The 20994-nt window shown below is 43.1% G+C and overlaps 1 protein-coding gene across 1 annotated transcript in view; it reads left to right on the forward strand.

Annotated features, from left to right (window-relative positions):
- Positions 1-1330: 1330 nt before the first annotated feature.
- The window catches only part of sdf4 (stromal cell derived factor 4), a 51630-nt gene continuing 31966 nt past the window's right edge, over positions 1331-20994 (forward strand). Inside the window, exon 1 of the mRNA XM_052039293.1 lies at positions 1331-2129. Coding sequence (XP_051895253.1) covers positions 1819-2129 — 311 coding nt within the window. The 5' untranslated portion in view covers positions 1331-1818. The remainder of the gene's footprint in view (positions 2130-20994) is intronic.

The following is a 20994-nucleotide window of genomic DNA, read 5'->3' on the forward strand; positions in this document are numbered from 1 at the left end:
GGTTTCCTCCTCATTCTATGACCCTAAGAAATACTTTATGCTTTGAGATATGGAGGGGTTAATAGAAGGGTTCCAGAGCTCCTTTAGGTGACTGAAGGGACTGTTGAAATGCAGGCCAAAGAAAGTGGGGGCGGAGTTGGTGATGCACAAGAAACAATTAGAGGAAGGACATTTAGAGATAGACTGGAGGAAGCATTTCAAGAGTGATTTTCGTGTCACATTTAGAACTCCTCAATATGCTTTACAATCAATCAGTGTCATCTCTGTTGTAATGCAGTTAGTTGAGGACCAGGTTCCTAACTGAGTTTCAGGATTATTCAGGCATTAAGATTAATTTCCTGGGCTCTACAACATGTACCTAAGGAAGAACAAAGAAAGATCATTGGGCCATAGTACACCTGGGAACTTTTGCAGTTAGTTGACCTTACGGGTCAAATGCTGCAAGCTGCAGTTTTTAAAAAATTTGGTCGCAGGATGTGGGTGTCAATGGCAAGACCGGCATTTGTTGTCCGTTCCCAATTGCCTCTAAACTAGTGCATTAGAACATTTAAGACAGAAGGTGAGAGTAAACCACATTGCTGTGGGCCTCGAGTACATATAAACTAGGCTGGGTAAGAACAGTGGAGTTCTTTTCCTAAAAGACATTGGTGAACCAGTCGGGTGTTTACAGCATTCCAGTGGTTTCACAGACTAGAACTAGATTTTTATTCTTGATTTTTTTCATTATTTTAATTTCAATTCTTTGGCCATGGGATCATCGCTTGGTAGTCCAGACCTCAGGTTATTAATCCAATCATTTTACCTCTCCATGTATATGCAGCACCTCCACAAGCCCCAATCCCCAACATCCCCCAACTTTGGGACCGCAGTATTCATTGGAACCTGTGACATAGGCCTGAGGTCAGGTTGCCCAAGTTTGCAACAAAATCGTTTGAGCTCTAGTAATTCTCATGACTCCAGGTCACCTTAAAGGAGTTAGCAGTGTGGAATACATGCTGCTTTTAACTTTTTTTCATTGAACACCACTTATGGTCCATACAAACATTGGAAATGGTGGGGGGGGGGGAATGCAAATCTGGCTGGGTAAACTTGAAATATATCCAACTATGTTGTGTCTCTAATGCAACCTGTTTGTGATGCTATTGCAAATAAGCTTTTCATTGCACCTGCACATACATAAACTTGTGCGTGTGACAATAAACTCGATTTTGGCTTTGACTAGAGATGACTACCCTCGGAGAGATCTTGAAACTGTGACCAGTTGAGGGGTGTGTCGGTTGATGCACCGCACGGCTTCGAGTGCTCATCCTCAACCCCCGAGGGACTGCCTAAGAAGATGAAAGCCAAGTGCACAGCAACCAGTCTCCTCCCCCGAGCCGAGCCCAAGGGGATTGGCAGAGGGCGGGAGCCGAGCGCAGAGCGCCAGGCAATCAAGTCCTCCAGGCCAGGAGGCGCCAGACGGGTTCCTTCGCTCGTCGAAGGCTGATCTTGCTCAGCGCTGCAGCCCAGAACCCTTCCTGCTGGAGAGCCCTTTTGTGGCAGGATTTATCCCGCCGGTTTCCGCGCAACCAAGGCGCAGTGTGTGGGTCGGTCACCCGTGTAAGGTAGCGGGGCCCCAGGAGCCGTGAGCTCAGTGACCTGCAGCGGACGGCCCTGTCCATGGCCGAGGCCAGGTGACGGGCGCTCGGCGTTGACGCAGTCGCTGGCAGTGCCTGGGGTGTCAGTTGTATCGGTGCGGTTCCTGCCGCCGCCTCTCCCTCTCCCTCCCTCACTGCCCACACACACACACACACACACACACACACACACACTGTGGCCATGGTCTCCGTCAAGTCCGTCCTGTGCAGCATCGCCAGCCTCTACCTGGGCTGCTTCTCCATCTTCCTGCTGGTGGATGTTTACGCCCGACCCACCAACAACTCGGCCGCCAAGAGGGAGAAGTCGGTCGTCGGCAAGGACGAGAACGAAATCCAGCCCCCGGACCATGTGAACGGGCTGAAGCTGGAGAAGGGGGGTAACCTGAACAAGGACTTCCACCAGGAGGTCTTCCTGGGCAAGGAGATAGAGGAGTTCGAGGAAGACTCGGAGCCCGTGAGGAACAGGAAAAAGTTGATTGCCATATTCGAAAAGTGAGTAACATTTCACAGGGTGCGCACCATGAGCATAACGACAACGACTGTTGCAAAACTTTCTAAATTTTCAGTAACTTTGAAGTCTTTGGCTGCATCTAGTTGTTATTTTCCGAGTTTCAGAAATTCCAGAGCAGATCCCACAGATTTTGACATAGCAAATGTAACCCCACTATCTAAGCAGTGAGGAAGAAGAGAAAATACTAGAATCTATTTTGTCAGTTGCAACAGAAGACTTACAAAATAATAACAGTTGAACTGGGTGGTGTAGATGTGGATTTGAAAAGGAAATCCTGATTGATAAATGAGTTTCCTTGGAGTTACACCTAGCAGAAAAGATAAAAATGAATTATGATGTATCTGGACTTTCAGAAGGCCTCCCTATACTGGTAGCTGGTTGGGCACCCATTTAGGAATGTGGATAAGAACGTAAATAGAAGTTCTGTCCCCCGCTCCTCATCAATAATCTACTTCTATGTTACTTTGCTGCCACTTCTCTATACTAACCCCATGGCCGTTGATTCCCTTAATATCTAAAACAAACCCTACCAACGTTGGTCTTGAATATATTTGGTAAGTGGTACTGCTGCCCAGTTTTGTAGTATTGGCAAACTTGGATATATTACACCTTGCTCCTTCACAAATATTGGCTTTAGATTGTAAGCAGCAGAGACCTCAGGCACTGATCCATGGGACACCCCACCAGATGCAACTTCTCAATCTATAAATGACCTGTTTATTCCTACTGTTTTCTGTCTTTTACTATGTCAGTTTGTTAGGCTCAATCCCTTGTGCTCTAATTCTGTATAATCACTCCCTGTGTGGTGTATTGGAGGCCTTCTGAAAGTCCAGGTACATCATAATTCATTTTTATCTTTTCTGCTAGTTGTAACTCCAAAGAAACTCATTTGTCAATCATGATTTCCTTTTCAAATCCACATCTACACCACCCAGTTCAACTGTTATTATTTTGTAAGTCCTCTGTTGCAACTGACAAAATACTCTAGTATTTTCTCTGCTTCCTCATTGCTTAGATAATGGGATTACATTTGCTATGTCAAAATCTGTGGGATCTGCTCTGGAATTTCTGAAATTTGGAAGATAACAACTAGTGTCTCTAAAACTATGCCTTTCAGGACACCATATAAGCCATCAGGCTGCCCTTCAGTTCTGTTAATTTCACCAACACTTTTTTTTCCCCCTACTAATGCTAATTTATTTTGGCTGCTCATTCTGTCTAGACCTGTTCTTCTGTGTCGTTTCTGGGAGGAAAGTCACAAAATATGTGTTCATTTTCTTAATATAACTTCTGCTGTCTAGGTCTGTAAAGAACCCACATCAATTTTTTTTAAACATATCCATAGAAGTTTTTACAGGCTCATTTTATGTTTCTTGTTTAATTTACTTCTGTACCTTCCTTTGCGTTAAAGTCTTTGGATAATGTCCTTGGACAAAACCAGATGAAATATGAGGGAAAGACTTGTTTACACCAAGAGTGTTTGTACAAGGAAGCTGGCAGATTAATACAAATACCAAACTATCTTTTCAGAGAGTTGCATAGATGTATTGATAATGCTACTGTTTAGATAACACTAACGTTATGGGTAAATGGTGAGAGTTTCTGACTGGAGACGGTCATTGCCTGGTACTTGTGTGGCATGAATCTTGATGCTTCATTATGAGAACTGAACACTGCAATCATCACTAAATATCCCCATTTCTGACCTCCATGATTCTGAAGCCGGCTGAAGTTTGTTGGTCATCAACCTGAAACAGTAAACTTCTCGGCATGGACACTTGGTGGCCTGTAAGTATTTCCTCTGTTTTCAGGACTTGAAGAAGATGGTTCATCCTTGAGCATGGCTTTTGCATTTATGGATTGTCTTAATATAGAAAAGCAGAGCCAAATCAGGTGATTTAGATTATAATCAAAGTGATGAATTTAAAAATGGCTTTAAAGAGCTTAAGGATGGAATTCTGGAACGTGAGACCTGGATTACAAAGGCCTGGGCAGCAGTGGTGGAGTGAAGAGAGGGAAGTGGGGAAAAGAGCCCTGAATCATGAAGAAGAGTTTGGTGGTTTATAGGGCAGATAGAAGTTGCAAATATGGGGAGAGATGAAAACCAAAACAAAGTTGTGCATGAGGATGAGAACTTTAAAAGATTGACCAAGAGCTAATATCCTAAATGAAGATAATGGGGAGTGGAGTCTGGGATAGGTAGGATTTAACAGCAGTGGTTTTGGGTGAGTTTATGGAGATGACGACCTATAATAGGATGTAAGCTAGAACATTGGAAAGGTCAAGTGACGAGCTAGATGATAAATCTAATGGTAGATCGACTGGGGTGATGTAGATGATACTACATAGTTGATGTTGAGTAGTCTGTCAGAGAGCATTTCCTGGGCAGTAGCTGCTTTGCTCTGGAGCCTTACCTTTGTTGTGCAAACCCTTTAGCCAACCCTATAATCACCTATCCAATTGTTCTTCAAAAAGCAAAATACTGCAGATGCTAGAACTCTGAAAGAGAATACAAAATACTGGATAGTTTGGGCAACATCCTTGGAGAGAGAAATGAATGTCCATTTCTGGTCTGTGAACTTTCACCATGTCAGTCTGAAACAATATCTCTGTTTCTCTCTGCATAGTTTCTGCCTCACCTACTTGGTATTTCCAGTTTTTGCTGTTAGGCCTAATTTTCTCAACTCTTGCTGAAATCTTATTTTAATCTGATTGCATTCCTGTGTAGCTCCTTGGAATGTTTTTCTTTAAGTTAAACAAATTTCCTTATTTAAATTATGTATTTGTGGAGCCAAAATGCAATACAAAATCTTGGGAAGCCAAAAGTTCAAATATTTGCATAAGGCAAGCTTCTGCAAACTTGCACTAATGAACAGAACATGTTTTTGCATGAGTAAAAAGCAAAATAAAAAAAAATCTGCAGTAAAGACAAAATGCTAGAAAAATTCATCAACTCCTGTGCTATCTGTGGAGAGAGAAACAATTAATGTTTTAGGTCAAAGATGCAAGGCCATCAATCTGGAAAAATTAATTCTCTTTTCCTCTTGTTGCCTGTCCTACTCAGCATTTCTAGCATTTTTTTTTCCTGAATTTTAGTGGTGATAATAAAGGGATAAATATCAGCCAGGGCACTGGTGGGGGTGGAATTCCTTTTAAAAGAATCATCTGCATCCATGTGTAAGAACAGATGGGGCCTCAGTTTAACATAAATACAAACAGAAAATGCTGGGGCAGGCAGCATCTGTGGAGAGAAACATTGTTAACATGTTGGGTAACCTCAAGATCTCATCTGACAGTGCGTCACTTCTGACGGTGTTGAATTGTAGCGGACTGGAGCATCAGTCTAGATCTGGTGCCCAGTTCTCTCCGGCAAGACTTGAACCTATAGTTTTCTTACTAGGAAGCAAGGGTGTTGACACCACTTCTTACTGTCGAGACACGAGAACAAGAGCCGGTCCCTCAAACCTGCTCTACTTTCCTACTTGAGTTCCATAATCTGCAATTCTCTTAAATCCAAAAAATACATAACTCTTGATCTTGAATAACCTCTGAGTGTTAATCCACAACCCCCTAGAGTGAAGATTTCCAAAGAATAACAACCTTTCGAAGAAAGAACTTTCTCATTTGAATCATGTGGCATAATCCTTATCTAGAGAATCTGTCCCCTTAATCTCGACCATCTCAGCCAGAGGAAACAGCCTCTCAGCATCCACCCAGTTAATCCTCTTGGAATCTTGTATAAAATCTTCTCATTCACCTAAACTGCAAAGAATAGGACTGTCTTCCTTGATATTTCCTTTGGTGGGTGGGTGGGAGTCTATCCTCATCCTATTGAATTTATCCTGCAGTACTTCCTAGCCAAGTATATCCTTCCCTGGTATGGAGACCAACCTTCCACTCATGACTCCAGACACAACCTTGCCAAAATCCTTTACAACTATCTTGTGTACATAATAGCATGGATGGAGGCCACTGGGTCCATGCCACCTCCTGGGGGCAGCAATCCCGTTAGTCTCATTTCCCCTTTCCCTTATTTCCCTATACCTCTACAGCTCATGTTTTCCCTTTCCCAATATTAGTTGCTTTCCATTTACTTCTGCTCATAAGATCCTTGTTTTCCCATTATATTAGGTATGGTTGTGTCTTCTACTTTCTACAAATTACTCCAATGTCTCAGCCATTTCTTTCTTCCCTATTATAATTTCTCCTGCCTGTTCCTCTAAGAGATTTGTGTTAACTTTCACTCCTGTCTCTTTCACATATTTTGAAACTTACACTCTTTTATTTGTTTTAGATCAGTTTGGTTTGAATGTACTGATGAAGTGCTTTGAGATCTTTTACCAGGTTAATGATGCTCTGCAGGGGTGATAGTTATTGTGGATAAATGTAAGTTGTTGTTGCATCTGATCACAACCAAATTCCTGGCAGCTCAGTGCCCCCAAAGGAGAATCTGATATATGAAGAAATACTGGTCCAGGCAAATACGTCAGACAGCAGGAAACCACTATCCTGGTTACCCAGAGTTTGTGCAAATGCATCCAAATTACCTTGTCCTGCCCCTGTATATTGTCTGTTTACTTTGGAAGGACATGGGTGTATACAGGTGGACCATGGGTTACGCAAGTGTTCTGTTCCTAAGAACTGTCCATAAGCCAATTTTTGTATAGTAATCCATATCATCGCTCTACATACGCCTGCTATAATTTCATTTCATTGAATAATTGCCTGTAATTAAACTAATGGACTGTATACTGTATCCGGTCATTAATGAATACCATGAAATACTTTTATTAGATTGAAAAATGCTTTAAAAGTGTATGGGAGAATTTGCATAAAGTTGGATTTCCATAAGTTGGCTCATTTGTAACCCCGGGAGCCCCTGCATAGTGTAACTTTGGATGTTCAAAGCAGCTGAGCCAAAAAGAAGATCACTTTCCCCAGTGGTCTGACTTCAGAGTACAGGCTCTGCTATGTCATTTATTTCCATCTTTGGCTCCTATTCATTGCCTGAAATGGGCACAGGATAGTTACATGATCTTTATGCTGTGATTGCAGTGCATAGGGGTTTGTAAATTGCCACACTCGCTGGAAGTGTCCCTATGTGAGTCACCGTGGGTCAGAACCTTCCCAATAAATAGTTTTGTTTTGGGCGGGGGGGGGGGGTGTGTGTGGGGAGGGTGCGTGGAAATATCTGACAGATCAGAAAAAAGAGAGTGTGATGGGCGGTCTGCAGGTAAGAGTTGCACAGGTTGCAGGGCAGGGGAGTTTGATAAGTTTTGAAGCTACTTGTCCCATCCATAAGGTAACAAAGACATCATCCCTAATGAGGGGAAAGTTGCAAGTGGAGTGGGAGGCAGTCCAGGAGTGAGGGAGGAGCACTGTAGCAAGGTTGTAGTTTGGGGCTGTGAAAATTTGAAGCATAGAGAGCATCCTCTGCAGTTGAGATGAGCAGTCCAAAGAAGTGCCTTACTTGCCTGATATGAGGATAAAGGAGATGGGAGAGGATCCTTGAACAAGATCCAATTTTCTGGAAAACAGCAAGTTGACTTTTTCAAACAAAATATTGAATGGGTGATAGTTTTGAAGTTACCATCCATCTAATCCTGGGGTAGTAATCTTGGGACTACTACATCCAAGCCATCTGCTAAATATACAAACATACAAATTGAGTAGCAGGCCACTTAGTAACATTATGGTTGAGCTGACTGTAACCTCAACTCTACATTCCTGTCTATCTGTGGTAACCTTTCACTCCCTCTCATTATCAAGTGTCCATCTACTTCTGCTATAAAAATATTTAATTACACTGCTTCCATACCCTCTGAGGAAGAGTTCCAAAAACTGAAACCTCCTGAGAAAAATTCACTCCTCGTCTTAAAGGTTCAGTCTCTTATTTTTAAACAGCGAGCCCTTAGTACTAGATTCTCCACGATGGTTCATCCTCTACTACTGCACTCTGCTGAGATCCCTCGGGATCTTCTGTTTCAGTTGAATCCCCTCTAAAGTGCAGTGATTGCAAACCTAGCCTGTTTAAACTGTCCTCGGAACAACCCATCTATTGCAGGTGTAGTCTAGTAAACCCTCCTCTGAATTGCTTACGTGTGTCAACATTCTAGACATAAGGTGAAAACTTGCACAGTACTCCAGATGTCCTCTCATAATTGCACTGTATAACAGAAGCATAAGCCTTCTATTCAATTCCCCTAGCAACAAGTGATAACTTTTTGTTAGTTTTCCTAATTACTTTCTCTACCTGCAAGCTAGCCTTCTATGAATCATGCAATAGGACACCCAGATCCCTCTGCAATGCTCTGCCAGTTAATTAATGTTCTCTGCCAAAGTCCACACTGTATTTGCCAGACCTTTGACCTTTCACTTAACCTGTGTATAATCCCTTTGCTGCCTCCTTGTTTCCTCTCAGAATATACTTTCCTATCTTTGCTGCATCAGTAAATGTAGTGACCATACTTTTAATGCTTTCATCCATTTTACATGAACTGAAATGTTGCTCCAGCATTGAATTCTGTGGCACACCACTTGTTGTTTCTTGCCAACCAGAAAAAAAACTCATTTATGCAGCAGCTTGGGAATAGACAGATCGGGAAGGAAAGTATGTGTCTGACACTGCTGAATCCATTTCACAAATACTAGCATACGAAGCCATGCCACTTGACCCGAGCTGGAATGGGAGCTGAGTGGGGATGCAAACACTGAAAAAAGCAATGTGACTGAGATGTTTATTGAATTTGGTCAGCTGGCTGGATCATTTCTACTGCACAGCAGGCAGTATGTACTGACCAAGCCTTGGTCTGCTTAGCTGGGTGCCCACAGGGAGTACAACAAAGATGCTGATCTGTTGCTTCCCAGGGTCCTAATTGAAAGACTAAATTGGCCTGTGGGAGTGGATAAGATGAGAGAAGGCTGAAGGTGAAGGTCTGAACCGAGGAAAGGAATAAGGGGCAGATGATCAAAGAACTAAAGATTTTAGAGTGGTTTTGCAAATGATCATGGGCATTGGAAGACTGACCGGCACCTCCACTGATCGAGACCTTGAGCTCCTGTAGCTGGAACAGTCTCTGCGGACAATCTTGGCTGCCCAGCTCCAAACTCTGATTTGTTCCGCTCTCTGCTGGTCAGCTGTGCTGCAAGTTGGCCGAATATGAATCGGGCTTGGTTACAAGTTTGAAATTTATTATTGGCCTAATAATTGGTAAAGAGAGTTTTTGTCTCCACTAATTTAGAGGCAGGATCTGGTGCTGATGAGTGAAAGGTTAGTGTATTAAACTGACTTTTTTGGGGGGATCTGGGTGTTAATGGCAAGGGCAGTATTTATTGCCCTCAAAAAGATGATGGTGAGCTGTTGCCTTGAACTGCTGCAGTCCTTCTTATGAAGGTACTCCAGTAAGGAGGCTCGGGGTTTAAATCCAGCAATGAGGGACCAGTGATATATTTCCCAAGTCAGGGCGGTATGCAACCTGGAGGGTGAACCTGCTGGTGGTGGTGTTTCCACACACCTACTACCCTTTGTGGCAGCAGAAACCACAGGTTTGGGAGTTGTTGTCAGAGTCATCCTGGTGAGTAACTGCTGTGTGTTTTGCAGATGGTGCACTCTGTTTTGGAGGCAAAGGGAATGAATGTTTAGAGGGATTAATTGGAGTACCAATCAAGCTGGCTGCTTTGTCCTGAATGGTATTGAGCTGCTTAAGAGGTGTTGAAGCTGTACTCATTCAGGCAAGTGAAGACTGTTCCATCGTGCTCCTGACTTGTGCCTTGCTGATGGACAAAAGGCCTTGCCAAAGGATGCCAAAGCCAAAATCTCTGACTTGCTCTTGCAGCCACCTGCTGGTCCAGTTGAGCTTGTGGTCAGTGGTGACCTCTTGCGTGTTGATGGTGGAGGGGATTTGCTGTGGTAATTCCATTGAGTATTGAGGATTGGTAATTGGACTGTTGGTGATGGATGTTGTTTGGCACTTAATTGGCAAGTTGTTTTCATGTCACTAGTCAACCCTTAAGTCTTGCTGCATGCGGGCATGAGCTGCCTCATTTGGCGAGAAGTTTAAATTGAACATTCAGTTAATCTCCCACTTCTGACCTTTCCATGATGGAAGGAAATTAATTGGTGGAACAGTTGAAGATGGTTGGGCCTACATCACTGCCCTGAAGAACTCCTGCAGTGGTGACCCCTGGGACTAGGATGATTTATCTCCAACAACACTACCTTCTTTGTGCAACGTATGACTCTAATCACTGGTGTGTTTTCCTCATGATACCCCTTAGTTAAATACTGCATTGATGTGAAGTATGGGCACTCTTAGCTCACCTCTGGAATTTGGACCTTGGGCCACATTTGAATGAAGGCTGTGATGAGGTTTGGAGCCGTGTGGTCCTGATGAAACCCGAACTGGACATTAGTGAGTAAATGCCACTGGAATAGCACTGTTACTGGCACTGTCCATCACTGATCAAGAAGAAATTGGGTGGTAATTAGATGGATTGGATTTATTGTGCTCCTTGTGAACAGGAAGTGTCTGGGCAACTTTCAGCATTTTCTGGTAAATGTCAGTGTTGTAACTGGACTGGAACAGGTTGGCAGAGGTGCAACTGGGATGTTATCTCGTCCCATTGCCTTTGTTGTAGGCAAATTGGCTGCCTGTTTCTTGATATCACAAAGTGAATCAAATTGGCTGGAGAGAGGCTTTTGTGATGGTGGAGATCTCTGGCCATCTGTTTAGCACTTCTGGCTGAATGAGGTTTTCAGTGCTTCAGCCTTTAACACTCACTTGCTGGTCCCACCATAATTAATGATGGGGATGTTCTTGAAGCTGCCACCTCCCACTCGTTGTTTGGCAGCTGTGTCCTTTTACCACTCGGTCAATGTTAGCACTGTCTATTCATTCCTGGTGATGGACACTGAAACCCCCTGAGATTCTGTGCCCTTGCTACTTTGGTGATGCCTCCATGTATTGCTCATCATGGAGGAGTGCTGATTCTTGGTTTAAGGAGGAGAGTAGGCAGTAATGAAGTTTCCCTATCCATATTTAACCTGATGTCATGAGCCTTCATGGCTTCTGGAGTCAGCAATAAACACTCTGGGAACTACTCCCTCCTGCCCAGATACCACTTTTGCATTTCATTTAATGAGTACCTTTTGGAAATGCTGGTTCCCTTGGTTTCTCCTCATTCCACTGGTGGCTACGTCCTCATGAAGGTTTAATAGTTTTGTCAAGAGTGGTTCTCCTCTTGTAAAACCATGTTGATCTGCCTTAATCGTATTATGTTTTTTTTTTCCCCAATACTCTGTTTTATAACTTCCTATAAATGATGGATTCCAACATTTTTTGGCATCTTGGCATCGGACCGACTGACTCTGCAGTTCACTGTTTCCTCTCTCCTGCCTTTTCTTGAACAGTAGAATTACATTTGTTATCCAGTTTCCTGGGACCATTACAGAAAACAGGGAATTTTGGAAGGTTGCTATTAATACCTGCACTATGTAAGTAGCCACCATTTTCAGACTCTCTGGATGTTGATCAGGTCTGGAGATTTGTCATTTTTGAGTTCTTATCCCTCGTGTTTTCCCTTTGTCAATATTAATTGCTTTCCATTTTCTTCTGCTCATTAAATCCTTGTTTTCCCATTATATTTGGTATGGTTGTATCTTCTACTTTCTACAAATTACTCCAATGCCTCAGCCATTTCTTTCTTCCCTATTATTTCTCCTGCTTGTTCCTCTAAGAGATCTGTGTTAACTTTCACTCTTGTCTTTTTTTGCATATTTTAAAACGCTTACAATCTTTTATTTCAAATCAGTTTGGTTTGAATGTACTGATGAAGTGCTTTGAGATCTTTTACCAGGTTAATGATGCTCTGCAGGGGTGATAGTTATTGTGGATAAATGTAAGTTGTTGTTGCATCTGATCACAACCAAATTCCTGGCAGCTCAGTGCCCCCAAAGGAGAATCTGATATATGAAGAAATACTGGTCCGGGCAAATACGTCAGACAGCAGGAAACCACTATCCTGGTTACCCAGAGTTTGTGCAAATGCATTCAAATTATGTTGTCCTGCCCCTGTATATTGTCTGTTTACTTTGGAAGAACATGGATGTATACAGGTGGACCATGGGTTTACGCAAGTGTTCTGTTCCTGAGAACTGTCCATAAGCTAATTTTTCTATAGTAATCCATACCATATCGCTCTACATATGCCTGCTATAATTTCATTTCATTGAATAATTACCCTAACACTACCCGTAACTAAACTAATAGACTATATACTGTATCCAGTCATTAATGAATACCATGAAATACTTTTATTAGATTGAAAAATGGTTTAAAAGTGTATGGGAGAATTTGCATAAAGTTAGATTTCCATTAGTCTGGTTACCTTTCATTCCCTTTCTTATCAAGTATCCACCTACCTCTGCCATAAAAATATTTCATACCCTTTGAGGAGGAGAGTTCCAAAAACTCAAACCTCCTGAGAAAAATTCACCCCTTAAAGGGTCACTCCCTGAATTTTAGACAGCGAGCCCTTAGTACTAGGTTCTCCACGATTGTTCATGCTCTACTACTCCACCCCGCTGAGATCCCTCGGGATCATGTTTAACCTGATGTAGTGAGCCTTCATGGGTTCTGGAGTCAACAATGAACACTCTGAGGACTACTCCCTTTTGCCCAGATATCACCATGTAATCCCCTCCGTCCTATCAGTGGGACAAGACCTACCCAGGGACTGTGATGGAGGACATAAAAGGTACAATTCTGCAAGTGTGATTAATAAGCAGTGTGTCACTGTTGTTTGGCTCTGTCAGGTTAGATAGCATTCCCCAGACATTTGAGAAGGATCTAGCAATGTCACTCTCAGCCCAGTTCATTTGTTATGTCTGAATTTGGTGTCTGGTAGTATGTCCTCTTCTGTTTGAATGAGTGGTAATGGTACATCTGAGTGGCCAGTTCAGAGGGCATTTAAGAGGTGGCACTGTGGTGATAGAAATGCTCAGTAGGTCAGGCAGCACCTGTGGAGAGGGAGGGGCAGAGAACATAAGAACTAGTAGGAGGCCATTTTCCACACCCCCTGGCCCTCCCCCACATGTCTCCTCTGCTATTCAGAGAGGCCGTGGCTGATGTTCAACTTAAGCACCACTTTCCAGCACTAAACCCATACTCCTTGGTTCCCTTAATATCCAGAAGCACATCAACCTATCTTGAGTATACTCAGCAATTCGGTAGTGAATTGCAAAGATTCTCTGCCCTAAGACTTCTCATATCTTGAATGGCCGACTCCTTATTTTGAGACTGTACCAAAGGACTTCCAGAAGACAGATTCAAGAATTGAGGGGTAGTGCCCAGTTCTGGACTCGCAGGGACATGACTTGAGCACCATGGGTACACCCAACAGAGCCGGGAAGGCAATGTGGCAAATTGTACAAAGCAGCTTGTGAAGGAAAACCACAAGGTTAAGAAATGACATACGATTAAGTCAGTGGACTGACAAGACAGTTGGAGAAACAATCTATGATCAATTACTGGAGATACAGATGATGACGTTTGTGCAGATAAGATAAATGGATAATCAAGCCAATAATTAGACTGAACTGATGACTTCCAAACTGAAACTGATCAAACAAGGGCTAGATTTATCAAGTGAATAAACAACTCTCCAAGAGGATATAAGGAGGAATAAAGTTCACACTGGCACCACATCTCCATGGAGACTAACCTGTCATAAAGAGTGATCCCTCTATGTCCAGGATGTGAGAGAGACCAGCTCTCAAGAGTCAAGAGGAAGCCCCTACACCTGGGCCAAGGAGATCAGACCTAGACAGTTCAACATTATGTATCTGTTTTCACTTTGTACGGGTAATATCCGAACTAACTTGTTTTTAGTAACTGAGTAGTCTTAAGCATTATTATTGAGAACACTTGTGTATTAAAAGACAAATAAACGTTGAGTATAAAATGTATATTCTGCCTCAGACTCTAACTGTCCATTCAAGTTCATTGTCATAGGCATATGCACCCAGGGTATAAATGCCTTTTTTTGCAGCATAACATAAACTTAACAAACTTAATTTTACATAAATTATACTTGCATGACAAAATAAACATAATGACATTAGTGCAAGTTGAGAGGGAGAAAAAGAAATATAGTCTGAGGTAGCGTCGGGGTTTTTTGGGTGGTTCAAGAATCTGATGGCACTGAGGAAGAAGCTGTTGTTGAACCTTGAGTTGTGGGTCTTCAGGCCCCTGTACCTCCCTGCTCTGGCAGCAATGGGAAGAAGGCATGGCCCAGATGTTGGATATCAACTTCCTGAGATGTTGCCTCGAAGGTGGGGAGAGCTGTACCCGTGATGGAACTGGCTGAGTCCACCACTCTCTGTAGCCTCTTATGTGCCTGTGCATTAGAGTTCCCATACAGGGCGTGATGCAACCAGCCAGAATGCTTTCCGCTGTACATCTGTAGAAGTTTGTTAGAGTCTTCAATGGCATGCTGAATCCTCTTAAACTTCTAAGAAGTGTTGCCTCAGGACATGTACAACAGGATTGTGACCTTTTTGGCTTCAGGTGAATGATCTTTCTTCAGAACTTGGGAAAGTTAGATACAGTTTTTAAGATGCAAGGAGCATGGGAATGGAGGGGAGAGTATGCTATCTTTCTGGAGTATTGAGGGGAATGTGCATGGTCAGTGGAGCAATTTTTGAAATGTGCCATCAAACTGAGATGTCTGCCCCTGCAGCTGAATGTTTGTAGAGGAACTGGTGCATTCTCAATTTTAAATTTCAATTTCATCCTTTTTTAATTTGGGAACTTAATGTGCAAATTGGCTTCTGTTCAGTTTGCAAGATAAATATTTTATTTGAGGTCTAAAAGTGCAATTTAAATGCAAATCGCTGCTTCTGTGCATTAACTCTTTCCACTGGGAGGCAGAGTTGAGCCATTTCAAACTGCACTGAAAAATGTTGAGCTGCATTGCCATTTAATGTCAAGGGATGACAAGGCAAGGTGTACGAGGTTTCAGTTGCTAAAGAAGTGCATTAGCTGAAAGTATAAAAATTGAAAATTATGAAGGGATCCAAGTTGCATGTTGATATTTCCAGTGGGAAGGATGAAGATGGGAGGGGAGGATGTGGGGATGGGGTTGTGCTCGGAAATGACTGCTGATAGTTGAGGAGGGAGCATTCATGACGCAAACAGTGTGCCACTCTTGACTTGAAGCTACCACTATTATTTAAAATCTCCACTGTAAACAAGACCAATATCCTGGTGGGGAGCTACTAGTCTGGCAGAGGGATGGGACCCAAATTAGTAGTGTGGCAGATGAGAAAGTTGAGGTAAATATAGAAGTTTAAATCAAGCAAGTTCAGTAAGCAGGATAGGGAGTGAGGAAGTTCTGAGAAATTAAACTGCATTTATATTAATGCAAGAAGCCTGACCAATTAACTTGGGGCATGCAGAGGCATGTGGGACTGGGGTATTGTAGCTATTACAGAAACACACTTGAGGGATGGGTAAGCCTGGCAGCTCAATATTCCAGGGTGCAGATGATACAGGAATGATAGAGGTAGAAATAGGAGAGGAAGTTGCATTTTTGATTAGGGAGAACATTACTGTAGTGGAGGAGAGGATATTCCTGGGGCCAGACCAAGTGTATCTTAGGACCTTGTGGGAAGCAAAGGAAGAAATTTCAGAGGACCTGGCAGAGAATTTTGTATCTTCCTTGGCCACGGCTGAGGTACTGGAAGACTGCAAGGTGGCTAATGTGCCTTTATTTAAGAAGTGCTCCAAGGACAAGCAGGAAACTACAGGCCAGTGAGCCTAACATCAGTGGTGGGAAAGTTACTGGAGGGGAATCTGAGAGGCTGGATCCATCTGCATTTAGAAAAGCAAGGACTGATTAGGGATAGCCAGCATAGCTTTGTGTGGGAAATTGTATCTCTTGAATTTGAGTTTGTTGAAGAGGTAATTAAGAAGATTTCTGAGGGCAGAGCGGTAGTTGTTGTCTACGTGGACTTTAGTGAGGTTTTTGACCTGTGGGTGGTAATGGAGGATTGTTTTTCAGATTGGAGGTCTGTGACCAGGGGTGGACGGTAAGGATCGGTGCTGGGTACTCTGTTTCTCGTATATATTGAGTTAAATGAGAATGTAGGTGGCATGATTACTAAATTTGCAGATGACACCAAAATTGGTAATATGGTGTGGTGGATGGTGAAGAAGGTTGTCTGAGGTTACAACAGGATCTAGATCAACTGGGAAAGTGGGCCAAGGAAGGGCAGATGGAATTTAACTCCAAGTGCAAAGTGATGCATTTGGGATAGTTAAACCAGGGCAGGATGTATACTGTGTGACGGGGCCTTGGAGAGTGTCGTAGAACATGGAGACCAATCGGCTTATATGACATGAAATTTGTTGTTGCAGTGGAGTGCAAACACATTAAGTTACTGTAAATTACAAATAAATAGTGCAAAAAAAATAATGAGGTAGTGTTCATGGACACTGATGGTGGAGGGAAAGAAGCTGTTTCTGAATCATTGAATGTAGGTCTTCAGGCTCTTGTACCTCCTGGGGCAGCAACATGGGTATACAAGGTGGTGAAGAAGGCATGGCATGCTTGCCTTCAGATGGGGCACAGAGTACAAGAAGTTGGTGAGACCGCAGCTGGAATTCTGCAGTTTTGGTTGACGTAGTATAGGAAGGATGTGAGTTAAGCAACAGTAGCTATTGGAAAGGATTCACGAGGATGTTGCTGGGACTGGAGGGCTTGAGTTAGAAGGAGAGATTGCATAGGTGGAGTGGGGGGAGAGGGGTGCTTCCTGATTGTAATTAAGGGCAGTGCATAATGCATTGCAAACTCCAGAAATGCGTCCCTTCAGAGTTGACAACTGTAACCAAGATCTAGAGTCAAATGATAGTGTCAGAATGATATTTTCCCCCACTGTTGCTAAAGTGGTAAAAATCCTTGAACATTCACTCCAACTGTTCTAGGTTCCAAACAGCGATCACAGCTGAGCCACACTCCCGTGATTTCTGCATTTTCTTTAAGATTTGCCTCGCCTTGAAAGGTCAGAAAGGTTGGGGCTGGGGGAAAGTGATTCAACCCATCAAGATCCTGCATTTAGTTTTGTACACGTGCATTCTAGGGAAGAAACTGAGTCACCAGGCAGCTTGTGAAAGTGACTTGACGTTCAGCTCTCAGCTGAGGAGTTGGTCATCTAAGTGGTATCACACTTCAGCATGCACTCAGATTCCTGCGTAAAGTGCAATGATGTCTCAAGTTCAAAGCATTTTCCTGCGGAACATTTGCTATCGGTGCATTCAATTAAAAGCTTTGACTTCATTTAGAAACCCTTTTAAGTAGGTCTGGTCACCCACTGTGTTTCATGGTCAGTAGATGACTAAGAACAATAGAAGGCTGATATTTCACTTGCACTGCATCTACAGCTGTGGCCACAATAGGGCTTCCCTGTGCAGTCATTATCTCACTACCTGGCAGAACAGAAGACCTGTATGGGAGAAGGCCCAAGCAAGGCATGAGGTTGTGGGTGGTGGTGAAATCTGGTGTGATTTGGGCTCCTGTTAGTTAACAGATGGTTAAAATTGCTTGTGCAATCCCACAGTGAGTAGTCCGTCAGCAGGCTTGGGGACTTTATAAGGTACAAGAGGATTATTGATTGATTTGGAACAGGATACCACCACAAGTGACCAGAGAGATAAGGTTGGAGTAATGATTGAGCATATGGTGGGAATGTGATCCATGCATGTTTGTGGTGCATATCTGTGGCACTCTTTGAGGAAAATGCTGAAGGACAAAGGAGGCAACCTTGCCCATGGCTTAGCATCATGTGATGCAAGAGTTCTTAATACCCGTGATCCTTAGGGTGATGAGTGACTGGGAGTAGACACCATTCCCCTCATCATGACTTTCTGAACGTAGTGTTTGACACTCTTGTCTCCAGAAGACTGTGGGTTCAAATCCTGCTCTGAAGACCTGAGCACGAAAGATCTGGACTGGACTAAGGGAACGCTGTATGACTGGAGATGATGTTCTGATCTGCATTCTTGGCTGGGTGTATTTAAATTCCCTCAGTGTCCCACCAGTATTAATCCCACAAAGATGTCATGGAGACAAATTATCTGGTCATTGTCACATTGAAGCATAGACCAAATCAAGTATAGGAAAACAAAGTATTGGTTGTAAACTGCTTTGAATGTTCTGAGAACATCAAAAATGCTCCATAGATGCAGATTTCTCTATGATTGCGTGGCTGCTGTGTAAACCTGGCGTCTGGGCAAACTTTGTGTGTGGGGAGGATGGGTGGTGCACACACCAGTCAACTACTTCTGAATTTCAGCCCTGACTTTAAGGTGACATTCTTGAATTTAAAAGAAAAGACTACGGAAAGCTAAATCTTTTTATTGTAGGACTTGGTATTTTGCTGGGAGCGTGGGGTGGGAGTTGAGATGAGAAAGCTGCTGCTTCTGCATACCAACCAATCAGGGCTGTACACAGGCAGACAGTTTCTAATGGTGGGGAGGCAGTCAGGGTAGATCTGGATCAGGAAACTGCCCCCCACGTAGTAACTAATTCAGAGACTGAATTATGATCTTTTTGGTTCCGTGACAATGGTGAACAATTTGAAACAGACTACTGCATCACTTTCTGTTTCAGTCTTTCAATGACTTTGCACTATCAGTATCAGTCCCACCCTTGAATTTGTTTATTCCATCAAAAGCAGTCCTTTGAAAACTAACCCCAGTTATCTACTGTGCTCTTGACTCAGTATCACTTGGAACCTTTTCGTCCATTGACCTTGGCGTGTATCAATTACTCTAGTGATCAGCATCCTGCCAGTTTATATTCTAGCTGAAGTCGTGGACTTCTCACCAGCAGCAGACTGAACAGGGAAGTGGAATAAGGCTTTTGGTCCTTCACCTCCTAAAACTCAAGGGAAATTCTTATTCTTTCTCCCATTGTTCCTCCCTTTCACACAAATGTACAACTTCCTATGCATTGCTTTCTCTTGCTGAAACCACTGGCAGTTCCTTCTGGTGCTGGTTAAATTCCCAGGAACTAGTAATTCAGAGGCCTGGACTAACAGTTCTGACATTGAGTTCAAATCCTACTACAGCAGCTGTAGGATTTAAATTATTTAATAACTTTGGCAAATCAAAACCAATAGTCATCGGTTATAATGACTGTAAAAACAATTGCATTCTTGCTTTAAAAGAAATGTGGTTCAGTATCCTTCAGGGGAGGAAATCTGCCATCCTTGTCCAGTATGGCCTTTATGGAAATCTGGACCCAGCCCATGTATTGGATGCTTAAATGCCCTCTGATGTAGCCTGGCAAGCTACCCAGCTGTAGACAGCTCACTACCACCACCTGGGGGAAATTGGGAATGGGCAGTAACTGCTGGCCTCGCCAGTGATGTCCACATCCTGAAAAATGAGTAAACAACTGAGCCTTCAGTTTGGGTCAGTATCATTGGGCATCACAGCTGAGTTTGACTTTCCAACTGCCCCAATTCCCAGCAAAGGTCATTGCAGCAAATGATAATGGTGCCTGAATATTTTCATCCCTTCTATCTGTTGTCACAGGGCACCAAACCAATTGTGGCTCACTCAGATTGAGATTAGTGGCAATAAATGCAGAGCCTGGAATGTTAGGCCCAAGGTTGTGAAATAAGGTATTTGTTCGTCCCAGGTTGTGCTAGTAATCTTGTCATTGGTGGACTTACTGGGGGTGAAGGTGTTAATGTAAGACAGATGTGCTTTTGGTATAATCATTTCTGTCCTCCATGGGATAGGGGGAGGAGGATGCAGTGACACTCCCAACATTTTTGGATCATCTTGGGTTTGATCTTCATTGCTAGCTGTTGGACGTGTCCATCATACTGGAGACCATAGATCCTGGGTATTAAATCCTTCCTTCTGTGCTGTTTGGTGAAAGATGATGCTTGCATCTGCTTGTTGGCAAGTGGTGTTTTGTTTGTGAAGAGTCACCTGTGATGACCAGGCATTGAGGGCAAGCTTTATGCTCTTTATCGGCAGCAGCCTGGAAGTGGGTCGCCTGCCCTAAAGTGGGTTGGAGTCGTGCCTGATGGGGGTGGGAATAGAAACTTGGTGTCTACTGAAAATAATTGCATTAAAAGAACAATGACTGGTACAAGTCTCAGATTTTTGGAAAAAGTGATTAAGTTGTGAAGTACTCTGTATGCTGCACTCCCACGGCCAGACTTCACTAGATAGCGTTAGCCAAGTGCGGTTTCCTTTACAAGGCTCATTGTGTTGCTGCAACTTCGTGTAGTTTTTCTTTTGATCTCATTTTCCTTGATTTAAAAAAAAATTGGAAAATGCTGGGAATACACATCAGGTCTGAAGTAAGGTAATTTTCTCTCACGACCAGCATCTTCCTTCCCAAACTCTCTAAGGCTAGCATCCCTTTCAGAAAGGGAGCCCCTTTCCATGATTGCTCTGTCACATCCCTGCCTAGGAATCCCACAGTTCGCCATGATCAAGTTATAGAGGCAACTGTAGCAACTTGGATATTTTAACATAGTAAATACAAGAAACTTTACAGACTAAGATTAACCAGGTTACAGTAGCACAGATGTTAGCTTCCAGAAGGCTGGATCACTAATGCAGAGTGATTTTGAATCTTGCCACTAGAGCTGAGAAATTTAACTTCAAGTAATTAAACTCTCTGGGGTGATGATGGAGAAAGCTTGTGAGTAACGGTGACCACAAACTCCCAACCTGGTAATGTTCAAAGAAGGAAATCTGCCATCCTTGAGGTCTGTCCCATATGTGACTCCAGACTTGGCCATAAGGGTCTTGGACTGAGTCT

Source organism: Pristis pectinata, chromosome 26 (genome assembly GCF_009764475.1).
Source record: "Pristis pectinata isolate sPriPec2 chromosome 26, sPriPec2.1.pri, whole genome shotgun sequence".
Taxonomy (NCBI): Eukaryota; Metazoa; Chordata; class Chondrichthyes; order Rhinopristiformes; family Pristidae; genus Pristis; species Pristis pectinata.